At 35.3% G+C, this 26,278-nt stretch overlaps 1 protein-coding gene across 2 annotated transcripts; it reads left to right on the forward strand.

The window, feature by feature from the left end:
• Positions 1–22,152: 22,152 nt before the first annotated feature.
• Positions 22,153–26,051, forward strand: LOC129942393 (probable basic-leucine zipper transcription factor R). Of its 2 annotated transcripts, none has more exons than XM_056051303.1 (4): positions 22,153–22,347; positions 22,409–22,750; positions 22,825–23,551; positions 23,602–26,051. In XM_056051303.1, the coding sequence occupies exons 2-4, from the start codon at positions 22,687–22,689 to the stop codon at positions 25,865–25,867; spliced, it is 3,057 nt and encodes a 1,018-aa protein (XP_055907278.1). In that variant the 5' UTR covers positions 22,153–22,347; positions 22,409–22,686; the 3' UTR covers positions 25,868–26,051. The 2 variants fall into 2 exon arrangements, with proteins under 2 accessions (XP_055907278.1, XP_055907277.1); XM_056051302.1 differs by having other exon boundaries at positions 22,154–22,347; positions 22,822–23,551.
• The last annotated feature ends 227 nt before the right edge of the window (positions 26,052–26,278 follow it).

Raw genomic sequence — 26,278 nt, forward strand, 5'->3', positions numbered from 1 at the left:
CGGACATAATGGAAAGAACATATAAAGGTACTTAGGATGTTCCTATTCACTCTCATCAAATTCCCCAATTTTCGAATGAACATCTGATACGACTTAATGATCCTTAAATGATCCTGAAAGGCCGCTGTATGTAGAACTGAGTGATGGACAAAGGTTTGTTCGTTGTTCCAAACGATTAGCCTTCGTGAATGTCCTATTTGATGTTTATTCACAGGCAAAATGACACATTATCGCACACACAAACGAGGACAAGGATGAGGGCCCGTGTTTGTCCTTTCTAAATTTGCTGTTGTTCCGGACTTTCCATTCTGTTAGAGATAATCCTGCGATGTGGTACATTTGAGAGTTGTACACCTAATTTTTTGGGTAATTACATGCGTGAGTAGAGAGATAGAGAGTGAGTGGACGTTTCGTTTTAAATAAACATATGTGTACTTTCCGGTGTTTGTTTTGCGATTTTGTGTTTGTGGTTTTGGAATTAATGCTTTTGATATTTTTTGGGAAATTTTCAAGAGCACACGTTTCAAGGATTAAAGATTCAAAATAATAGAAATTCCCAAAGATTCACATATTCGGCATTATGTTTATATATTCTGAAAACAGAATGTGAAGAGGTTGTTCTTTTTCTATATGTGCCTATATATCCTTATAAGGATGAGGATTTTGCAGAAAGGTGTGAAAATGATTATTCATTTATTGAAAAGGAATATGAGGGTAAATAAAGAAATTATAATGAAAGCATGCGATGATGCGATCACGAATATGAATGTGATTTTCTGTGTTATCTTTGTATAAAGGACACGTGGAAAGGATCAACGGTTGGGTACTTTGCGTTTATGCATTGGTTTTAGTAAATGTTTGGAATTTATGTTTTTATTTTATTATTATTGTTTTTTTTTTTTTAATTATTTAACTGACTTAGATCAGATGGAGGTTATATTGACCCATTGATAATTCAAACCATAAAACAAAGTTTAAACTACTTTCTATGATAGGTGAGTGTTGGAAGGTTTATTAAACTGAGCCTTTGTCATGGAAGGAAACGAAAGCAAAATAGGGTCCGGCAAAAAAACCTCCCGTATTTTTAGACGTTTATATTTAAAACTTAAATCAGTTTACTAGGAATCACAAAGAAGTCTAGTTCCAACAAGACGGAGCCACAGCAGACACTTCATGGCATTCACTTTTAAAAAATGGAAGATCTTTTTGCCGGACCCTGTATATTCAAGTTTTAGTCTTACAAATCGAACAGAGAGAAGCTTAAGAACGTAAAAGTCAAGAATATATAGCGACCAACCTCTTTATGAATCCTAGGACCCTATTAGATTTTTCAACTTTTTAGTTTAAATGTTCATTAAAAGTTAACTTGAGATCAAAAATAACCCCTAAATCAGAAACTTAAGTAAAATGATAACATAAACGTATAATTAAAATAAAATGCAACTTTAATGAGTGTAAAACTCATGGTTTTACTCTTGTCAACATTTAAAACAAGATCATTTTAACTTCACTATTTCCTTAATATTTACAAGTCTTATTTCAAAAGTAAATAGTCAGGAGGTTTGATGATTTTGTTTTGATCAAAACCAAGTCATTAATAAATAAAATAAATACAATTGGACCTAAACGACTTCCCTGAGGAATGCTAGAATTCATTGATCCGAATACTCATTACGAAATACAACATATACTGTAGTAATAAACTATCCGGGAATGTTGTTCAAAATTAATAAAAACTTAATTAAGTTGCTGTAAATACAGAGTTTATTTATTGTTCTTGTTTTTTAATTTACAATTTTTTATTTACCTGTAAATACAGAAACGACATTTAAAGTTTTTATTTAATTTAACTATTAATATTCCCTCTCTACAAAAACACGTTTTAGTTTTCTTTGACAACTCTTATTTGATTTTGTTTACATTTTAATAAATTTGACAGAAGAGAGTTCTGTTGCTTTCATTTCTTAACTAGGGTTCGGATTCGGATAAAATATTATATTAAAGATAATACATTTTCTTTACAAACATAATTATATTTTTTTATTGTTTCGCTTTGAATGTAGCGTGACACAACTTGTCAAATGCCTTACCTACTAAAACCAGTAAGATCACAATCACTTGTCCACGATTTTCAAAAACATCCAAATGAAAGGGGGTTAAGATGAAAAAATTGGTCTCTTTTATCGAAACCGTGTTTATTATCACATATAATTGAAGTCAATTGAAAGGACAGCACAATACAAACAATATACTTAAACAATTAAGGTGCCACATATAATTTATCTACAGATTTTTAGGGTCTTTCTAGTGCACAGGTAATATTAAACGCATTTTTCCTGATAAGGGTTTTAAAAGTATAGGGCTCGAATTAATCAACTGTCAAACTAAGCTTTTAAACAATAAAAATTGTTAAAATGTACTACAAAAATTGTGAAGAAATTTGAAAAAAATGGATTGGTCACATATATTGTATAATTGTGCATCTTTGTTTGGCAAAATTGTTGTAGTTAGGTTTCTGACAATCCTCAACTAATTGAAGAGAGGCCATCACATACAAAAAAAAGTCACTGTTTGATGCGCTCTTTGGTCCGGAAGTGTGATTGAAACTTACTTCTTCGAAAACGACGATGGAACGAGGTGCGTTATGGTCATATGAGATTGGCATTACTGTTCTTTTCAGTTGTCTTTTAGGAGTGTTTCGAGAAAATATTGAATTTAATTTAAATAGGAAAAAGTGACAAAAATTAAACTTTTGTGTTTTGAAATTAAATATAAGTTCCTAAACCACACAACACATTGAAATTCTGAGTAAATCCTAGAGCACCAAGCACCTAATAGAAGGCAAAATTGAACTTTCGTTAGCTAACCTAACTAAATGAACAAAAGGGTGTTACAAGAAACCTCTGTAGAACATTTTAATTGTGAGAAGTGACGAACCAACAACAACTCCAACGATATGTCATCGGACAACGTAACTGGCATATCAAAAGACAAACTAAAGGAGATTCTTGAAGAAAAGAATAGGGAACTTGCAAAAGAATTTGTCTCAAAACCCGACTTTCAACAGGTTTATTCTAAACTGTCAGGAATCAAAATAAAACAAGATGAGATTTCAGCAAAGGTTGTGAAGTTGGAAAATCGCAACAAGCTTCTGAAAGAGCAAATGGAAAAAGCACCGAAACTAATGTTGTGGTACCTACGGTTCCCTTCAGAAAACGGCAACGATCCCACAGAAAAGGCAAAATCTGTTTGTCTTGACTTGCTGGCAGAAGGCGAAGCACTTATTGCTGTTGAAACTGCCTACAGGATGAATACCCCAGACTACAATGGGTGTGAAGCAAGGCTGTGTATTGAGCATATTACTCTTTACACTATATATAAACGACATAACGAATATCTTAAGAGCTGGGATTGAGAAAGACCGCACAAGTATTCCAACGCTTATGTTTGCAGATGACATCGTTTTTCTGGCAGATACTGTAGAATGTATGTAGCGTATTATAAACCGGCTTGATGGATACTGCAACACATGGAATCTCTCTGTAAACCTAACAAAATCCAAAATGATGATATTTAGGTTACCTAAAAAAGTCCCTAAGCATATTATAAGAATAAAAAGAAATCTAATGCAAAAATGGGAGCGTCTAGCTTCTGAATGTAGAGTAGCCCTTGCCATTACGCAAGATCTTAAATCTGGATCTCTAAGAAGACAGTTTAATAACTATTAGAAAAAAGTAACAACACTGTATATCAAAAATATGTCATTGAAGCCCAAGCTTCCCAATACAGGGTGTACTATAGCAAACTTAAATATAAACATATCTTTTAAACTGCTATACAACTGATAAAATAAGCACTATTCTTAGAATGAGAGGAGAATTAGTTAATATTAATTATATTCCACACCGACCAGAACTACCTATATTAAGCAGGATAATTATGTAATATGAAAGCAAGGGAAGACGTTTTACATTTTTTTAGCAATATGTTCAATTTTAAAGGTAATTCGAAAACAATGTTCCGGTTCATATGTTCTGAATCACATTGCTGCCATCGATATATTAAACGGAGAACAAGGCTAGGACGTATTGTACAACTAAACCCTAAACGCACTTCACTACAGAAAACGTATAATCGAGGGTGACTTCTAATCCATTCGCATAAATTAAAATAATTACTATATATTAAAAGATAATAGACTTATAAAATAAAAAATAAATAAATTGGGTGGCGCGACAGTCCATTGAGAACCAAGGCCTAGTGACATACAACTCTCAACCATTCCTGTGTGCGAGTAATGTTGTAAGGAATGGAGGGGACCTACAGTTTATATGCCGACTCCGAACGGCTAATTCTGAGAAAGCACTTTTTCATGACAATAGTTACTCTTGGAGAAGTTGTCAATTCCTCGCAAGAGGCAGTACCCGTGAAAAGATTTTAGATGGCATAGGCAGGGATCGAACCCAAGACCTCTAGCATGACAGTCCAACGCACTAACCATCATGCCACGGGTACCACAGAGAGATAATAGACTTAGGAAACTAAAATTGTGGGGCTACGCGACAGACCGTGTTTATGCAGATAAACCTTAAACTCTCTAGCACTTAAAAACCAACCAAAAATATAATTTCTTTTATTTGCGACTTATAGAAACTTTGTATGTGGCAAGTTTTATATTCTAAAAAATTCAAAATCGAGATTTTAATCAAACATGACATTACGGGTCCCTCGATTCTGTCCTGGCCCCTAAAGCCAAATTATTGGGTTGATTGACTACAAATCTTAAAATTAAGTTTTTGAGTCACTTCGCGTTAGACATTTTTTTTTTAATACTTAAAATAACAGTAGTTCCATACAAAATTTTTTTAGTCAAAAATCGAAATTAGAATTTTCTCAAAAACAAACCATCTAATAATAGAAATACAAAATTCAGTTTTTCTGTTTTTAAGTCTTCTCAGAAACTAATCAACCATTTTCAATTGTTTTCAATTCTTCACAAGTTCTTATACTGTCTCAATGATATGATGACCAAAAATGTCATTGTTGATTTAATAAAGAAAACATTACAACTTTTTTTTTCGATATTTTGGAAATTTGTCATTTTTTACGAAATTTAAATGTTAAATATATTAATAAGCTCTAAATAACTGTATAATTACTAAAAATATTTCTTAAATTTTGTAAACCTTTACAAATTTTATTTGAAAAAAAGCTCTATATATTTTTAAATACAAATTTGAAAAATTATGTAAGAGCAAGTTCGTAAAACCTAGTCGTGTATTGTATTTTGTTTGTATATTTTTTTTTCTTTAGATAACATAGATTCTTATTTTTGAGAGTTGATCCAGCGTTAAATACTAAACAAAATCGGAGTTTTAGATACCAAAAACTGCTTTTGACGTAGCTCTCCTTATGTCAAAAATAGCATTTTTTGAAAATGGTAGCTCCCCCTCTTTCGGAATTATATACTTCTATTTTTTTTTAGATTCTAGTTAGTGTTCTTATCATTCTCCCAAAGACTGAGAGTTGTAAAAGTATGTTTTACAAGAAATTAATAACGATTTTTTTAAGCATAGCATAAACCAAAACTTGGCTAATAATCTACTGAACCATCGAACTTTAATAAAAATATAAATATCTTTTAATTTGGAAACATTATTTTAGGTCACCTTTTCTAAAAATCCAACATTTAAAAAATATTCCAAGTCACATAGTTTTTCCGACGCACAAAAACGAAAAAAAAATATTTTTATAAGAAAGAAAGATTTATTTATGAAAAGCAAATATCTCTATTCGTTACTGAAAAAAAGGTACATCCCGATAGGACTTAAGAACTATGGGTAAGCTTTGTAAATAGTGTTTTTTGTAATCATAGCAAAAATTTTATTTAAGTAAAAAATATTACACGAAAAAATACATAAATAAATACATAAATGCTACAAACAAATCAAATCGAATCGAAATAAAAATCCAGAATGTCAAATGGATCCATTGAGCAGACAAAATTGGGTTGAAAACAGAACCAGAAGTGGAATTGGTTTTTGCTATAACTTTAAAAACGTTACGCAAAACTTTCTCGGCACTTTCTTCTAAACTATAAAAATATTGTCAAACAATTTTATTTTTCAAAGACTAGAAAAAATTTTAGCAAGAAACTGATAAGGAACACAAATATAAAAAAAATTTTGAAAAGCTATTTGAGTGGAAAGTAAATTTTTAGCAAGTTTTAGTATTGTTTTTTTTTTAGAGTTTTATTTTTTGTAAAAAAACTGTCAATTCGATTTTTTCAAAATTTGTCCTAAATGTGAGAACAAAAAAAGCTGATGTCCCCTGTTACAAATGTTTCTGATTTCTGGCCTCAAAAACTGTCATTTCAAAACAACAGACCTTTAAAATTTGCGTTTTTGAAAAGTTGACAATAAATAAATAAATAAAAACTGTTTTTGAGATAAGAATAAAAATCAAAATTCAAATAAAATTGAGTTTTAAATTAAATACACAACATTCCGACAAATTGTATTAAAATATAAATATAAAAGAGGCTAGGATGCGACCCACACTGATAACTTCCCATCCCGTCTGTCGATTTGTATTCCTTAAAACTTATATGCACTCGTATCAATTTTTACCAAATTTGGGTACTTTTTTTGTAGATTTTATTTTTTATGAAAAAGAAACGGACTGTTGGATTATTATATAAAAATTACAGAATATCGAAAACAATATTATGTAAAATAAAATAAGTTTGAAGCCAATATTTCAAATTTTTGAAAAGATATTTGAGTCGAAAACCATTTTTACCAACTTATGTTAATTTTTTTATAAAAAAATCGGTTAGTTCGATTTTTCTCAAAATCTTAGCAGATGTCAAAAACATTATTCTTCGTTGCACAAAATTATTTTGGAGATGAAATCATATTTTACTCGTAAAATTTTGGAGGTGACAATTTTTTTTCAGTTTTTTTGATTTATAAAAAAAAACCGTTTAATGGATTTTTCTGAAAAAATATACTTCTTTGATATCACGTTACAATATATTATATAAATTTTAATCCAAGTCTCTAGCGTTTTTGGTTCCTAAGATGTTTAGGGTTAACAAACATTTTCACCTTTTTTTCAAAGTGCTATGGTAAAAAAACCACAAACGCAATTTTCTTGAGATCCCTTACTGCATCTTTCTGCCTTATTATCTGTATAACAAAATTTATTTGAAATCGATATCTCTTCTGGTTCTTGAGCTATGGACGACGAAAAAAACGTCGCGAACGTACGGACGTAAGGACCCATTACCATAACTTCATATGTGAAGTTAATGACGTTAAAAAAAATTTAGGGATACAATTTTCTCGTCATTCTTTTATCTTAACCTAATCTACTTTAAAAGTATCAAACAAAATAATTTGTTTCACATTTAACATTAAATCATAAACTGTTTTTGTTTATTCAATTGAGAACATAACAATCCAGTACATATTTCACCACATCAGTGCTGGTTAAAATAATTTTCCCAGTATTCAAAATAATAATTCTTCTTGATTGATCTTCCAAATTCTTTCTATACAACATAACAAAAGAGGTCATATCTATTTTGCGTCGTCTATATCAAAAAAGACGTTATAATGAGTACTTCTAATGTGACATTAAAGTCAAACGACCCCAGGCATCGCGTATCATCATCATCATTATAATCATCTCGTCCACATCTCGATCGATCTTAACTCTAAATGGTTGAATCCACTTTGCCATAGAATTATATCTAAAACACACCATCCACCGACCGCCCGCCACCTTGCCGCCCCTATATAAATCTTTAGCTCCGGCCACAATCTGCTTGTCTATTTTTTTTATGAACGAGACTGAACGTATAGAGATTGCTTAAGCTGACTTGATATACAAGAGTATAAGTTTCTGAAATGCCTCAGGGCACTTCATGCACTCCAGTATCATTTAGTGGACATAAAAACCCATTATAGTGTCCTATATATCCGCAAAAAGAGAGTTCAAATAGATTGCTTATTTTTTGTGTTTTTGTCTTAGAGGTACCTGTAGCCTGGTGCTTTGAGATAGTCTGGTACATGGGTACCCATCAGTGCATAAAAGACTCATATAATATCATCTTCTCTTCTTGTATATGTATACCTACGATGATGATGATGATCGTCTTCTAGCTTTTCGTATGTATAAACTGAAGATCACCTTATAATGTGACGGTGACCTTTTGACAAGACCGCTGATTTGACGCCCACGTAAATCTTGTTTGGAGAGATAATTTAGATCTCGGCTAAAAACTTTCCATCAAAATCTTTTGGTTTCGAATCTTCTTCTCGATGATCGCGATGTGATGGTTTGTTTTCGATGTGCACTTTTGTGCACTTGTGGATGTTGTTATAGTAAAATAGTGAATACACTACACATCAGGTAGTTAATAGAGATGAATCTGCCATGACTTTTTGATATTTTAAAGTAGGTTTTTGGTGATATCTTGATATTTATTTTAAAGCACACATCTTGAAATGTTCAAAATTGGATTTTTTCCTAGTGTCACCTTAAATAACTAACAATCAGTAAATTTATAACCTAATAGGGCGATTGACTTGAGCAAGTTTGAGGATTTGGATTGTTCTAAATTGTTTGATTTTATTCATAATTGCTAGCTGGTTTATTTAGCTTTGCATTGGAAGTTATATTAATCCGTTCCACTTAACAAATTTTAAACTTTGAAATTTGAATGTAAATTAATTTTTTTAGAGAGATGTCCAGAGATATTTGTTTTAAACAATTTTGTTTGAATGATACGATCAAAGTGTGCGTAAAGAATAAATAAAAAAAATTTTATTACTTAGAAATTAAGAAAAAAGTACAAAATTTTGGTGACTTCAAAAATCGTTTTAACCAATAATGCTTTCCTGCTTCCTAATTTAAAGTGGCAATACAGTCTAGGTGGACCAGGGCCTCAAGCAACTTGCGTCTCCTGCTAGCTCGGTCACTAGCTTACTGTCTCCAGTTTTGAGCACCAAGTTGGTTGAGGTCCTCTCCTACATGCATGTGCCACCTGAGTCCCTGTCTTCCTGTACTGCGCCGTCCATCGGGATTCTATTTGAAGACATCCTGTGTTGATGTTCGTCCGCTCTACATGACTTAGTCATCTAAGTCTTTGTATTTTTATTCTTTTAACTAGGTTGGTGTCGCTGTATAGCCCTTAAAGTTCTTCGTTGTATATTCTTCTCCATTCTCTATCTTTGTAGACGAAACCAAAAATCAACTAAGACGCTGTCGTCTTTTCTTGACAGGGTTCAATTTCAAGCCTCAGTCTAATAGAAAAGAACAGGGATATTAAGCTTTTTATAAATGGTATCTTTATACGCTTGAGAGAGGACTTTACTATACTCAATTACCTTAAACAATTGTGCCTCTAGTGTGTCTGTAGTGTTCACGGTTGAGTTTTGCACAATTCTTTCCAAACGATGTTAAAGAAGTCGCATGGCAGTGCATCGGTGTTATCTTTTCCGACCTTGATAGAGCTATGTGCATTCCCCATCATCATTCTGCATAAACTGATAAGTTAGACAGGGATGCTAAGACTAGAAATTGTTCTGTAAAGCTCTTCCCCCCAAGATGGAGTCATACGAGGCTTTAAAATCGATAAAGAGATGGTGAGTATCGATTTGAAGTTCTTGGATTTTTTCCCAGATCTGCTGTAATATAAATGTTTGGTCCATGGTGGACTTTCTTGGTCTGAAGGCACACTGCTATGGACCTTTAAGGTTGTTGACAATCGGTTTCAGAAATTCACATAATACCGGAGAAAGGATCTTATATGAGATGCCTCTGTAGTTGACGAAATTCAGAAGGTCTCCTTTATTGTGTATTTGGTAAACTATGCTGAGATTCCACTCGCAATTCATGCTTTCTTCCGACCATACTTTGCAGATGAGTTGAAGCATACTTCCTGCCAAGTCATCCTCTGCTGCTTTGAATAATTCAGCAGCGATGCCGTTAGCTATAGCTTCTTCAATATTATTATAGTTATCTTCATTTCGTCAAGGTCGGGAAGATGGAATTGTTGTTCTCCGTCGTTCAGTAGTTTTTTTGCATCGGATTTCGATCCGTCATCGCCGTTATATAATTTGGAGAAGTGGTCTTTCCATATTCTCAACATGTACTGCGGTTTCACTACAATATTCCCCTGGTCGTCCTTACGAACTCCATTTTGTGGTTGGTACCTTTGGGAGTTTTGTTTACCTTTTGGTAAAATTTAACAGCCTTATTCATGTTGTGACATCAATCAATCTCCGGCAAACATTGATGACTTTGAGGTATCTCAGATTTTGCTACACTCTGATCATATGTGCTGTATCTTAAACTTTCTGTGCCCGTCTGCAACAAGTTTGGATATAACTCCAAATATGTTCTCAATTTGGAAACTAGTTTGGAATACGTCTGCAGCGGAAAACTACATCTCGTGTATGCAAGCCAAAGCTGGAAGTTTAAAAATGAATGGAGATACAATTGGATACCAACAAATATTCGAAAACATCAAGCATGCTGCAGAAGAATGCGGAATGGTGAAACACTATAAGTTTTGTACTGCACCAATGTTCCAAAAGAATAAATGGTTCAATAATGATTGCAGATTGCAAAAACGAGAAATGAAGCAGAAAATGAGAAGTTATCGAAAATACCCTAATAACATAAACAAAAGATCAGAGTACATCTCCAGCAGGAAATTATACGTATCTACCTTCAACTCCGCTAAAAAGCAATCCAATAAGGTCCTAACACAACAACTTCAAACACACAAAAAACAGCAAAGATTTTTGGAGAGCAATCAAAAGCATCCAACCGAACTCTATTCCTCTAAACCATATTACGAAGAGAGTTTGTGACGATTACCTATAGGATATGTATAGTGACTTTTTGCCGATACGTATCATCCAGTTTTTGATAGAGACATAAGAGATATAAAAATTATATTTGGGCTGCGCAATAATAAATCCGCGGGTCCGGATAGGATTGTAAACGAGTTCATTAATCATCTACCAAACCTATATTGTGAATATTTACTTTCTTTCTTCCAAAGCCTTTTCGATAACGAAGAAAGATACCTATCAGGCATTTTTAGAGCAGACATTACAATGATATTTAAAAAAGGTGATAAGTCTCTGCCAACGAACTATCGATCTATAGCGATCGAAAATGCTTTGATGAAAGTTTACACCCAAATCCTATCAAACAGGCTTCAAGAGTGGGCAGGAGAAGAGCAACTAATTCCTGAATTCCAGAACGGTTTCAGAAAAGGACGAAGTTGTGCTGATAACTTCTTTATCCTAAGTGCAATCACAGATATTACTTTTGCAAAAAAGAAAGGAAGTTTTTTTGTAGTCTTTGTTGACCTTACAGGAGCATTCGATAGTTCGAATCACGATAAGCTATGGACCCACCTTAGATCCATTGGAGCAAGTGGGAAAATAATACATGCATTTCAAAACATATATGTGAAAATCAAAATTGCTATTAAGACAACAAGTGGACTAACAGAAGAAGCGAATGTCACAAAGGGTGTTCTACAGGGTGATCCATCAAGTGCCCTCCTATTTAACTTATATATAAATGATTTGGAAGAATTCTTAAGAATCGAGGGCCTTACAGGAATAGACATTTCGGAAACAACAAATATTATAGCATATGCCGACGATATTGCTGTCTTCGCTCAATCTGAGCTTCATTTAAGAAAAACAATGAAATCACTTAAAAAATATTTTACAGCAAAAGATATGACATTAAATACTGAAAAATCGAAGATAGTAAACTTTGCAAAAAGAAAAATATCATCATGCCCGGAAAGATTTGCATATAAAGAAGACTCAATTGAAGTTGTAGATAGCTTTGAATATCTGGGAATAACCTTGAGTCGAACTGGATCTTGGAATGAAACCATGAATGTCTTCAAAACAAAGGCAAGAGCAGCAGCAGCAGTAACCGAAAAAGCTATGAGGAGCCTTTACATGGAAAACTGGGAAGGAAGAATCAAAGTTTATAATTCAACAATTAAATCGACTTTACTATACTGTGCGGAGATATGGGGTCTGGAAGCTGGAGACAAAATTGAAGTTATTCAAACTTCAGTTTTAAAGAAGTAGTTTGGTCTAGCTAAAATCACACAAAGCAATATGGTTCGCTTAGAAACTGGTACACTTCCATTAGATTAAGAGATAGCGAAAAGAGCTTTGCATTTCTGGGAAAAACTGTTGAATGCCTCTGATGAGCGCCTAAATAAAAAGTGTTACAACGAAATCTTGAGAACCCATAACAACTCCCAACGACCAAACTGGGCAACAAAATTTAAGGCCGCCTTAATGAGTAATTTAATGGACATATGGGAACAGCAAAACTTATTACCTGTTCGTCAATACTTTGTAAGCATCCTTAAAGACAAGAAGAGAAGCATTATAAATGAATATGAAGATGATACAATTGATCACTTCCTTTTAGGATGCCCAATTTTAAATGCAGTTAGAAACCACTTCCTATCTCCTATGAACTTAACTGACATGAATAGTATAATGAAAGTTGAAGATCAAAACGTTGCACTGAATATATATAAATATGTTAGAAACTCGCTTAACTTAAGAACTTTTATCCTTAACGAATGATAAATCCAGGTTTCAGTTTAAGTAATAAAAGTAATTATTTTTTTATTTTATTTATAATTGTTGCTTCATATCTTACCTTATTGTTCTGTTAGATGAATTAAAATTATATTGCACTTACCTTATGAAATAATGTAATATTTACATATTGCCAATCAATTTGTAAAAGCTAAGCTTATAAACAAATAAGTATATCTATCTATCTATCTAGCAATCAATCTCCTCGATTGCGCGCTTCTTATTCTCCTTTTTATCCATATAAGAAGTCGGTACTTCTCTCTCTTTTTCTGCACGTAGAGTTCGCGAGCAGCTCTGATTCGTTTGTGAAGCGCCGTTATGTATGTATGTTGCTTAACGGTGATTTCTCTGATGCAAGAAATTGTTGCCACTGATTTTGAATGCTTAATGCAGGCACCATATCTTCTAAAGACGACGTTGAAAACTCAATTGGAAAAAGAACATTTCAGTCTCTTGCGATTGCAGCCATCCAACGTTGAATCTTTTCCGACTACAACGAGGTAGTGGTCCAAGTCAATGTTAGCCCCTCGGAATGTTCGGACATCCTGTATACTTGAGAAGTGTCGTGCTTCGTTCAAAATGTTGTCAATTGGATTGACAGTTAATTGATCAGGAGGTTTCCATGTCTTTTTGTGGATATTGAGATGTGTGAACTGAGTGCTAGCTATCAGAATGTCTCGACCCACAGCGAAATCGATCAGCCTTAATTCGTCTTAGGAGGTGGTGTTATGCATGGCGCTATTTCCCGATTGTGCCACCATAGATGTCTTCTCTTCCTAGCATAGCCTTGAAATCTCCTAAGACAATTTCAATGTCATAGCCAGGGAACTGCTCATAAGTTTAGCCTTGAAATCTCCTAAGACAATTTTAATGTCATAGCCAGGGCACTGTTCATATGCTTTTCCCAAGAGCTCGAAGAACTTATCCTTGGTTTTGTCATCCTTCTCTGCTGTGGAGGCGTGTGAGCATTATAGGCTAATGTTGCCAATTTAGACTTGATGTGAATGGTCATAAGGCACCTAACGCTCAAGACCAAATAAGCGTTATTGGTCTTCTCCGTAGCAGTCAGCATAATAAATATTGCAGTTTTTCATCCTATCCCATCCCATAGATGGCGGTATTATCTGCTTTATAGCCAGTCTAGGGCCTCCGCTGGTTCTTCGGGAAGCTCGTGATCTATTTAGGGACCTAAAATTCTAAGTGCATATCAGAAGTTCGTTGACTTTAAATCGTTTGCGTGGATTGTGTTCAGTAATTCCGTCTTTGATTTAAACTCCAAAGGCAAGAGCCGGCATAACCGCTCCTTACAGGCCTGGGCTTTGGATATGTCATATAAGCCCTATAAAGTGATCACTAAGTTCAACCTAACTGAAATTGTATAGATAATTTAATTGATACATCTTGGGAATTTTCGCAGCCGTCTCAGTGAAAAGAACATACCTCTGTTACCCCATCTAGTTTGCTACCCCCAACAATCTTTCACTGGGGTTGGAACCCGATCTTCAGTTAAGGATTTAAGCACCCGATGTTCGATTCGGGGAGGTGAGAGTAGGAGTTAGTAGACAGACGTGAATTTTTGCAAAAAAAATCTGTGAACTTTTATGTCTTCTTGAATGTAAGTGTCTACCATTTGAACATATGCGGTTATTCTAATATTATAATTATTAGTTTAAACAAAATGTCCTTAAATATTTCATTTTTGTTAAGTAATTCGATGCGATTCTTTAAAGAGTATTTATATCCAATTATATGTTCAACTTTATAACAATAACTATGTTCTTAAAATGGTAATAAATAACTTGCCTCCTCTTGTATGCATATTTGTTTTAAAGTAAACCAGGCTAAGATTCACTTCATAACTCAATTGGAACTATAATCCACCTTGGCTTACTTTGAAAACAAGCAGTTAAGTATGCAACTATAGTTTTTCAATTACCTAGAAAAAATTAAAGTTCTTAAACTATTGCATGATGTTGTGTCAACACCATTTTGATGGCTTTTTACGATACTAGTATAAAAAGTCATAGAGTTCTTAAACAATTCCTCAGGTCAGTCACATCGCAGGTCAAAATTTGCATAAAATAACATTAACCCCATTGAAAGTTTATTTTTTCGTACATTTTAATAAAAATTATAAAACAAAAAATTCAACAAATGTACACCGTATAATACATGCATACATATTTAACGTGAGCGTTTATAATCAGATTAAAATATCCCAAGTAAAAATACCTCTTCCTCTTTTTACAAGCCCCATACTCTTCGACAATTTTATATGACCAAACAATATGGTGGCAGAAAATGCATGAAAATCGATTGTCGAGCTATAAATACTATACCTAAATGTAGGAACAGAAAACAAACACTTTTGGCCTTTACGAAAAACTATTGTAGGAATTATTTTACTTTTGTAAATAGTACCTAACCCCTAAAACCTAAACAAACCTATATAAGATGTTTATGGAACGAGGGAAGGGAGAAGAGTCCGGCTAAACAATGCATATTCTGGTATTATGGCCAAGTTTAGTTCAATGAACTAAATACGGAAAAAGTTAAGGGTGTTGGCAGCTAATGTCAGGGCAGGAAATGGGCTGTATAATAAAGCTTTTTGTTGCTATGAAGACAAACAAAAAAAGCTTAAGGTACAAGAATAAATAAAATTGCTATAACGGTATATAAAGTTAATTGTATATTCCCTCGAACTAACTTGTTGCTCTTATGTTGGAGTAATAGCAGACAAAAAAATCAATGCATTTCCTTGGTTCCGGAATTGGCTGTTGAAACAACATTTTGCAATTTATTTATTTCCGCTGATAGATTTTTTTTAAGACTTCACTTCTTGGATGTTCCTTTGTTTTGAAAAATTAATTTCTACTCATTTTAATTTTAACATCTTCAATTTTAAACTCCTTTATGACTTAAGGAAAACAGATATTACTATCTAGACGAAATTGCAACAACTTTTTCTGTAAAATTATTGAAAAATAAAATAAATCAGGAGTCACGATATTTCGCTGAGAACAAAGATGGAGGGGACCAACAGTTTCAAGCCAAATTCGAACGGCTAATTTAACAAAGCATTTTTCATGACTAAAATTACTCTTAGAGGGTCAATTCCTTGTAAGAGGTAGTACCCGTGAAAAAACTGCCCACTAACCATCAAGCCACGGGTATTACTGTTAGCTTATTGGCATAACTTTTTTTCTCTAATTAAATTAAATAGCAAAACAACATACTTAAACATATGATAATTGATAATTATGAAGAACTTTTCAATTCTTCAAGGTATCCGGATTGCAATCTAGAAACATTAACATCTTCAACGGGCACCAGCAAAATGAAGGCCTAGCGTGCCTAATCTTTAACCTTGCGTCGAACAGCTACTGACTTATCCACACAGCTACTGACTTATAAAAATAAAAAATAAATTAGGTGGCGCAACAGTCCATGAAGAACCAGTGCCTAGTGACTTACAACTCTCAACCATTTCTGTGTGCGACTAATGTTGTCAGAGATCAAAGGAACCGATTTATATGCCGACTCCGAACGGTTAATTTAAGAAAGCACTTTTTCATGACAAGAATTATTCTTGGAGGATTTGTTAATTCCTCGCAAGAGGCAGTTTTCTTGAAAAAAGTTAGGTGGCACAGGCAGGGATTGAACCCAAGACCCCTTGCATGACAGTCCAACGCACTTTTTTTTTAATTCATTTTTATTAGTTAATTCTTAAACCTATCTTATAGCCAGACAAAAATTCATAAAACTAGCCTAATTATTCATAACTTACAACTAACTTAATGGTCCCATACGGACACTCTAAGTTAAACTATAACACTAACTACTAATGCCTTTCGGTCCTAGATCTATTTTGACTTCAATTCAATTTTATTTATTTTTGTATTAATTAGAAAATTTAAAAAACTAATATCAATATCCTTTTTATTTTTACTTAAAAACTACTTAACATAAGGTTATTAATATAAAACTTAAAGCTACCTTAAACTACCTATTCTACCTATAAAATACTTAAAACTAGAACAACCGCAGCAACAAATCTAAGTATCTAACATTTTTGTTCTTTATATGTTGTCTTTTTTTATTGTTTCTATTCCATGATTTTTTTTTAATGTTTTTTTTTATTTTTGTATCTTTTTGTTTTGTATTTTTTTTTTGTGCCACCATGCCTATTCTACTTTAAACTAAACCCTCAAAGTATAAAACAAGTATGCCGGCCAAGGCTTAAAACCTTATCCTGACTACCCACTATCAAGTGCCGATTGAAGCCACCAAAACTGGTTCTCCTGCTTCACCCTATCAGTTCGGTTCCGTTCGGACACAGCCCTACTGAACCGAAGGAGCTCTGCTCCGACTTGTGCCAAGAATGACGCCCCGATTGTACAGGAGTCGCCTATCCACGGTTTGTAGTCTCACGTGGTAGATTAACGGAACTGCCAATCTATCCTGTATCAGACCGCAATTATCTAAAAAAAGGAATGCCTCTGGTGGAATGAAGCCGCTCAAGCCACTCAAAATACTCGTCGTTCGGATAGAACGCCTCGAAAATTAAATTTTTGGTCGAAGACATAGCTATTGCAGTGTGACCTCGAACGAGTTTTATCACGAAATTGTCAATTCTGTTGATTCGAGCCCCGTTGTATAGGACCTCGTTGGAATAGTAATGCACATAAGAAGATTCGCGTGTTCGATATAAGCCGGTACAGCGTCGTAAACACTGCCGCTCGAACACCCGAAACTTCTGCATCAGGGAAGGAGCAACTTTGAACCACACAGGACAACCATAAACGATCATTGGCCGTATGAGGGCCATGTAGCAAACTACCTTCACTCTGGGGTCAAGCCGACTGCTAAAAAACAGCCGTTTCGTCAGAGCGAAGGCTCCTCTGGCCCTGGTCAGAGCAGCATTTATATGTCTGTCGAAATATAAATGCTGATCTAACCAGATCCCGATGTACTTCACTACACTTTTGCTCGCTAATGGCTGCCCGTGAAGATCAACGATGACCATCTTGCGGCAATTCTTGCACGTATCCCTCGTGGCCTCAGTAAACGGAGTCCGGAACAGAATTGTCTGTGACTTCTGGACATTTATTTTCAGTTTCCAGTAGTCGCAATATCGCTGAATCTTGTCGAAATCACGCTGCAAGAGAATTCTAATAACCTCAACCTTTCGAGCCGTTCTGTACGGAATTAGATCGTCGGCGTACGCAATTTCCTTTGTAAGACTACTTATCGGCGAACTCACCGCTCCCTGTTGAAGACCATTTTTAATTGAGAATGTTGTGGTAGAAGTTACATTGCCACTTTTAACAACAAACTTTCTACCGTTAAGCATATCATAAAGTATATACAACAATGGCTTGCTTATGCCAAGTCTGCTCAGTTTTAGGTAAAGACCCTATAACCATACGGTGTCAAAGGCCTTTTCCAAATCAACTAGAACAGCACCTGTGCATTTTTGTTTTGATTTATTAAATTGGATATCAGAAACGTGCTAAGACGCAGCATGACTTGTGTCATGACCCGCCATGAACCCGAACTGTTTATCCGGAATTATTTTGTTGTCCGCAGCCCACTTAGTCAAAGCCCTATTAATGATCTTTTCGAAAACTTTTCCGATGCTCGGAAGAAAACTTATTGACCGAAGATTTGACGGGTTGGAATTGACCTTTCCCTTTTTCGGGAGAGGATGAACTACAGCAGTCCAACGCACTAACCATCACGCTACCGGTACTACAGCTACTGACTTACTCCAATCATTTTACTACATTTGGTCAACAGTAGCCACCGATAATAACATACAAGAAGAAATAGTCGGGATTTTGCATGAAGCCAACAGAACCTTCTATAGTTTATCAAGATTCTTTAAATCCGAAAATATCACAATGAATTTTAAACTTTTGCTGAAAGGTCTTACGGAGAATAATCGAGCCTAATCGCTATTAAAGCCACTCACATAAAGCTCGGTAGACTCCGTTGGCCTGGGGACGTACTTCGCGTTTTAATTTATGAAAAACAGCGGGAAGCCCATGCCTCAAATTGAAGCATGGCGAAGATCAGGGCATTCAGAGCCTGCAACTGGATGTCGCTGGTCAACAACATGGATAGGTGGAGAAGCATGTTGAACGGGGCCCAGACCATATCGAAGTAAGTAAATTACTTAAATTTATATAGACCCTGTAACGCAAGACTAGCTTATTGAAATTTGGAATAATTTTTAAAAATCGATTTACTTTAGCTTTTAAATTGAAAACTTGTGGAAACTTTTGACTCCCAATAAAAAGTTATTTTAATCGGCCCTATTAGTCGAGTTGACAATTTTGACATTTCCGAACATTTCAAGGTATCTGGAATTTAAATAAAAATTTTTTAGAGAGATGTTCTTTTTTAAATTCCAAAAAACTGAAACAAAATTTTTGTCACCACGAATTATTCTATGCAACGAAGAACAACGTTTTTAACATTAAGTTAAATTTTGAAAAAATGAAATTGACAATTTTATATAAAACAATAAAATCCTAAACAATCATTACTAAAAGTTGGTAAAAATTGATTTTCGACTCAAATATCTTTTTAAAAATCAAAGATATTGTACTTTAATTTCATCTTATAAAATAAAGGTTTTCAAAAAGGGCTGGTAAATTTTGAAATGGAATATAACAGGCTGTGTGGGAGGTATTAACGAAAGTATTTTTGTATTTGAAAGGCGCATTAATGCCATTAAGTGTAAAATACACTGAAAAAAAAGTTGTCATATTAACAATCGTCGATAGTCAACCTGAAATTTGGACAAATTGTCGCATTAACTACCAAAATAGTCAATATGACAAACGTATTTTTAAAAATTGACTACTGGATAGTCAATAGAACAATTTTCGATTGTCAATTTTGGGTAGGAAGTCAATAAAACAACTTCGGTAATCAATATGACAATTTGGTTGTCAAATTGACTACCCAGTATTCAAATTAGATTTCAGTTTTCAACTTAAATTGTCATATTGACTACCGTAGTTGTCATATTGACTGCCATAGTTGTCGTATTAGTCAATATGACAACCGGAGTTTCAAATTCCTTCAACCAAAGTTGTCATATTGACTACCAAATTGTAAAAAAATTTCGAATCCCAAAATTGACAACCGAAAATTGTTCTGTTGACTATCGCGGTTACCGGCTGAAAATTGACTATCAAATAGTTATATTGACCAAAATAGTCATTAGGATGACTTTTTTCGTTCTGTGTATGACATCATTTAAATGCCCGGCTCTACTTCTTACGGTGGCAAGGATCCGAATAGTCCAATTTTCAATGACTCTTCCGCATAGATCCGGCTGAATTTGAACAATGGCCTGTCATAAGTTCACCTTTAGGGCGTCGGTCGATTGTGGTTTATTTGCATAGACCTGCGACTTCAAGAAACCCCACAGCAAAAAGTCTACAGAGAGGTAAATTCACAATCACTCCTGCGAGAGATAACCTTGTCCTCAAATCGTCCATGCAAAATGTCAATGGCGGCGTTTGTTGTGTTTCACGTGTTGCCGCCGCCACGCTCGCCGTCCTGCTGGAACCACATGTCGTCTAGGTCCATATGGTACAATTTGGGCCATAAGAAATTAGTTATCATCGTTATGTAGCGCTAACGCCATCGCGCCTGCCCAAAATCCACACCAAACCATAATTTTTTGAGGATGCATTATTACCTGGTGAACCTAGCTTTAGTTGGTGTCGTACCATGTACGGCTATTTTGCTTGTTAACTCAGCCATTCATCCAAAAATGTGCCCTGTCACTAAAGATGATTTTTCTGCCAAGAAAAATTCGAAGCCCAGTCAGCGAATAAATGGCGTTGGGTATGGTAATGAACTTTGAGCTCAAGGGTCAGTTTGATCATGTAAGGCCCAAGTACCAACGCAAAATTTGCCAAGTTGAAGACTGCGAAAGGCCGGATCCAGTGCACGGCGAGGAATAGACTGCCTCGGGTCCTGCTCTACACATTCTTTCTCTTGAGTTAATTGAACGTACGGGTGTTGGATGATTATTTACTGAACCGGTCGTCTCAAATGTGGCCACCAAACGTTGATAAAAAAAAATTTTTATCATTTGAACGTGTTGTTCAATCGTGAAACTTGTCATGATGATTTGGCATAGTTAATTAAATAAACAAAAGATTCGATAGATGTCAACAAAACAAAATAGCCGCTACTGGGCGCAAAAATCTACCCACATCAATTGAAAATTTTTACTAAAAATATAAACCTAAAAAAAGATTATTAAAACATTGTAAAAATTTACTTTCGACTCCAATATTTTTTCAAAAATAAAAAATATTTGCCTAAAACTAATTTCATCTTATAGATATTATTGTTATCAATGTTGGGTAAAATTATTTTTACAATTCATTAGTCAGTATTTTTCATAAAAATTAATACTTTAAAAAATAGTTCGAAAAATTGGTAAAAGGTATTGACTTTTAAATGATTTTATTCTGTCGTAAATTTTCCTAGAAAAATCCAATCTGTATTTGTTTACATAAGAAATAAAAACTTTCATGAAAAACCTAAATTGGTTTTCGACTAAAAATCTTGATAGCAAAAATAGATTTTCAAATTGAACAATTTCATTATATTCGAAATGTTGCGGGTAATTTAAAAATGTTTAAGATTAATTTAGCTGACAACTTTCTTAATAAAACATGAAAACCTAGAAAAACAGAAAAAACTGATTAGAAATTTTTGTCGACTTATGTATCAGGAAAATAAAGAAAGTTATTGACTTCAAATAGTTTATCTGACGCAAAATATTGTTATGAACATTTTTCCGACTCCTTAAAAATGAAGCAATAATTTTTCTGATAATCCTTAAATGTATTCTAAGAACTGCATTATTAAAAATGTTATGAGCATTATCAAAAAAGTATCAGTATTTTGAATTCGTATAGGTGGATGATAGATTTTAATTTACTGAACAAGAAACATACCTATTTTAAAATTAATAAAATAAAAGAGCTGAAAGTAATTTGATGCTAGCGCTCTTAAGAAAATTGTTAACAATAGATTTTAATTTATTTTCAATATTTATAAATAATTAATAAAATATAAAAAAAATCAGTAACGTCAACAACCTCACTTAGCTCCTTCCTATCTCAAACTATTTTCAAGCTTTAATTTTGTAAAATACTAAAAACCAAAGATTTAAAAATATGTTTGTGATTTAAAAAAGCTAACACGCGATTATCTTCTTGGAATCCATAACGTCTAAGCCAATATACCTAAACCGTAAATTCACCATCAATATAAAGTACAACTGAGTGTTCAAAATTCCATTGCATGACATTTTTTCTATTATTCCAACAAAAAAATTATACCCTCAAACTTAAATTACGAAACACAAGTTCTACCGCTATATGAGTCCTTCGTATAGTCGCGCTCAAAATCTCCATGCTACACATAACTACACTGTACCCGCTTAACGTATGCATGTCAGTTACTACTTCCTTCACATGCCATAACACTTAATTGGTTATTTTGTGCGGCCTATGATGGCGGGCCAACTTGTGCCTATATTTTCAAAAAAGTAAACTTCAGCTTATTATTTTGTTTTTGTTTTGTGTGTTCCTTTCGGCAAAAGGATTCTCTTTATCGTCATTTGTGTTTATATATAAACGTGAGTACATTTGAAAAATAACATTAAACCTCGAAATTGTTTACCCAACCACGTTACCTAGGACAACCAGACATCGCGACAAAAGCCCCCACGGAGGCAGCAAATAAGGCAAAATACCACAACTTAAAGGCTCTATGATGGAATTTCCAATTTCCTGGCAAATAGTGTTCTTGAAATTTTCGCTTTGTGTGGACTTAAGTTGCATACGGTGCGGAGACGAAACACCGCTAAGAAAGATTATTTTCTGTGAATTGACATCGAGTGAATATACAAGCCGAAGAAGATTTCTGACCATATTCGAACTTTGATTTTGATGTTCTCCCTTGTGGGGAATAGATAATGAATGGTGTGAAAACACAGCCTCTTGTGGAACTGAAAAGGCAGCAATGGGCTAAGGAAAGGGGTGAGTTTGACCAGAAATAAAAATAATTCCTAAGTGTGTTGTTTGTCGAAACGGATTGTCGTTGATTACAGAAGAACTGGCTCGAATGAACGAAATGTTCTCCTCGCATCACCATCAGTCTTCGTCGTCGTCACACCGATTTGAGCGTACTTCGATACGCACCTACTACTCCAACCTGGACTTGAGCCAGTCGAATGCCGCCAGCAGTAGGCAAATGAATCCTGTTGGCAGTAGCAACCTGCTTCAACGCGGAAACAGCTATGACCTGCTGAATGATGGCGATGCCACGTACACTGTGCATCGAAATCCCCAGGCGACCAACCATCAAAGTCGATATTCAAATGGGCTGACGGTGAATGGAGGGCCATCGCAAAAGGTGAAACAGCAACGCATCAGGAGTCCTAGTTTACCTGCGATTCGTCATAGGGACTATGCCCTGGCAATGCGTCGAAATAATAACAACCAAAATAACATTCAAAGTCGACTAAACAATCCCGGTTGCCAGGAGGAGGACACGTCGGGATATCTCAGTGATTCCCCGAAAAACACACACACTCCGGATATCTGGTACAACAACAACGACGACGACAACGTCGATGGCCACGGGAATGATATCGAAACGGCAAGTAATCGATCCAGGCAAAACAACAAACGGGGTTATTATCAGCAGCCAAACAACAACGGGAACAATAACTACCATGGTAATAAAGGATACCTAGTGAGGAGCGAAAAAGTCCCAGAAAATGTGAACAACGCCCTTGAGGCGAGCCATGTCCTGGACAATGGGGGCTATCAGCCAAAGTAAGTGGATAGTATTGTTTTCGAATAAGTTTTTAATTTTTAACTTTCAGCTATTATATTCCGCCAACGAGTCCTTCCAACGCCAGTAGGGATATCTCGACATCCAATACATATCCAGTTTATCCTACGGAACCTCTCGAGTATTACCCGAAGACACGGGAGGAACGAGCGAAATGGGGCAGCTACAAATACAACATGGCCGACAGTGGCAGCACAGCCAGTGGACCAGGATGGCTGAGCCGGGGTCTTCACGATTTGAAAGACAGCGAGGACGATACTAACTCCGTGCAGTCCCATATTCGGGGGCAGAATGTCCCACTAGACCCGTTGGTTCTGGCTGAGAGAATGGACAAGCGTCGGAAGGCTGTAGAGTACCACAACGCAATCAAGCAGCAACTTCAGGAGCGTGAACGTATACGACAGTGGGAAATGGATAGGCACATGCAAGAGGAGCGTATCGAAGAGGAACGGCTTGCCCGCCAGCGCCAAGCTGAAAAGGAGCGCTTGGAATATGAGCGCCACCTGCAGATCGAGAAGGAAGAAGCTCAGAAGAAGAAACAGCAGATTATGTTGGAAGCAATTACTAAGGCAGAGGTCGCGGCCAAGATGGATAAGCAACGCAAGCGACGGCATAAAATCCCGCCTCTTGAGGCTGCCAACAATGGAAGCAGCAGCAGTAGCTTAGCATACAGTAGTCCAAGTCGCAGTAGTGGTGTGAAAACTCTGGAAAACGATTCTTCTGCGAGTGGTACTGATATAAGAGTGGTTCAGCATTTACCCGAGAAGAAGATCAACATGATGGAACAACATCAACACCAGCAACAACAAAGGAATCCAGTGGAAACTCGTCAGTCTGAAATATTGCAAGTGCTTCCAATCGATGACGATGATGAGGAACAAGCTATTGGCCGACATCAGGAAAAGAAGGAAACAGTTGAAGAACCAACTCGTGATATTCCTCCACCAGTGATGGCTGTTCCTGCAGCAACCACCTCTCCAAGGAAATTCAAAGAAGAAGTAAAATCCACAACTGTTGAGAAAAAGCTGCCCCAAGAGTTAGAAGAAGACGACGACAAGGAAGAAGAGAAAGTCCTAATTGGAACTCCAATTAACTTGCGCAAGAATGTCAAGAAAAAGGTGGTCAATCGTATTGAAGCGAGCCAGGACAATGAAAATGTTGCTGTGATGATACAACCAACTACACTAATTCCACTGCCAGTCACCACCGATGTTTTTGGTCTCCAGAATGTCATTGGAAATCTTCAGATTGCAACATACATCATGCAGCATCAGCTAAAGGTTCCCCAAGGCGTAGATGTAGGAAGCTCAAAAATGTCATGTGATGATGCGACTACTCAACGCTCGGAAATGTCAACTACTGAGAGTAAGATGACTCTAGCTGATGAAAGTATGTGCATGTGCAACATGTGTGGTAAATGTCATGATATGGAATCCCACAGACAAAGGCACGATACTGATGTCTCCCCAGAAGACTCTCTAGAAATTGATCAACCACCAGCTGTGCCAGTGCCAGCTGAAGCACCAGCAGTAGAGGAAAATCCTCCATCAGGAAAAGAAGTAGCTTTGCTAGATGGCAAGCAAGGATCTATTCCAGTAGAAGGCCTGACGGATGACGAAGGTTTCAGAGATGTTGAAACCCAAACGGAACTTCCACTGAATTGCGACTTATGTCTCTTCCACGACAATTTCTACAAAGTCCTACTCAAAAGGGAAGTCTCCACCACAACTACAACACAAACTTCTAAAACCTCCAAATCAAAGCCGTGTCATGTTGAGAGCCCCACAGTTTCCGAGAAGGACCATGAGACAACGACAACGACCACAACAACAACTACCACTACATTTCGTGCTAAGGCCAAAGACAAAGACAAGGATAAGGATAAGAAACGAAAGGATAAAATGGATGCCAGACCCAAATGGGGCGTAAACCGCCCAGTTGTTCAATACGTTAAGGCCAGCGATAGAGATCCGTTTTGTCTACGAAACAAAAAACGTAACACATCCAAGCCAAGTCGAAGTCAATCCGTCGATTCACGCTTGGACGTTGAGGAAGGATTTCTGCTGAAAGCTCGTAACGTCTGCACCGAAATACTGCCAATCAAGACCGACGAGAAGGGTAGAATTTTCTTGAACTTCCGTGAAGCCAGTGCCATTATGAATGAAGATGAAATCAAAGATAAATTAAGGCAGAAATATTTTAGTTTTGGTAGAATTTTACCAAGACGCAACTGGGCTTCAGCAACGAATCATGATCTGAGCTTGATGCATCCTAGTGTTGATCTAGAAATGGCTTGAGTTGCTGATTTAGATAAAAAAAAATATGACAGGAGGTCTTAAACTATAATCAACACTTCTTATGATTTTTAGAAAATAATTTTCTACATTTATACTTTAAAGTAACCAAATTTAAAAAAAGACAAAAACTTAAAAACTTACCTAATGTTTATGTAGTTATAAAATATTGAAATAATGTCGAATAAATTATACATTTTTATTGCACTCTAGAAATTATAAAAATATTCTTGCTTTCTTTTTAATTTTTTAACTTTCCATAGGAAGATATTGTAATTCTTAGAGAGGTGTCTGTGCGTGCTTGTGTACTAACGTTCGTGAAATTTTGTTCGTCTCAAAAAAATTAAGTGGGTGGTTTTTACCATACCAATTTAAATAAAAAAGCTGGGATACGAATCACACTGATAACTTCCC

This window comes from Eupeodes corollae, chromosome 1, assembly GCF_945859685.1.
Source record: "Eupeodes corollae chromosome 1, idEupCoro1.1, whole genome shotgun sequence".
NCBI lineage: Eukaryota > Metazoa > Arthropoda > Insecta > Diptera > Syrphidae > Eupeodes > Eupeodes corollae.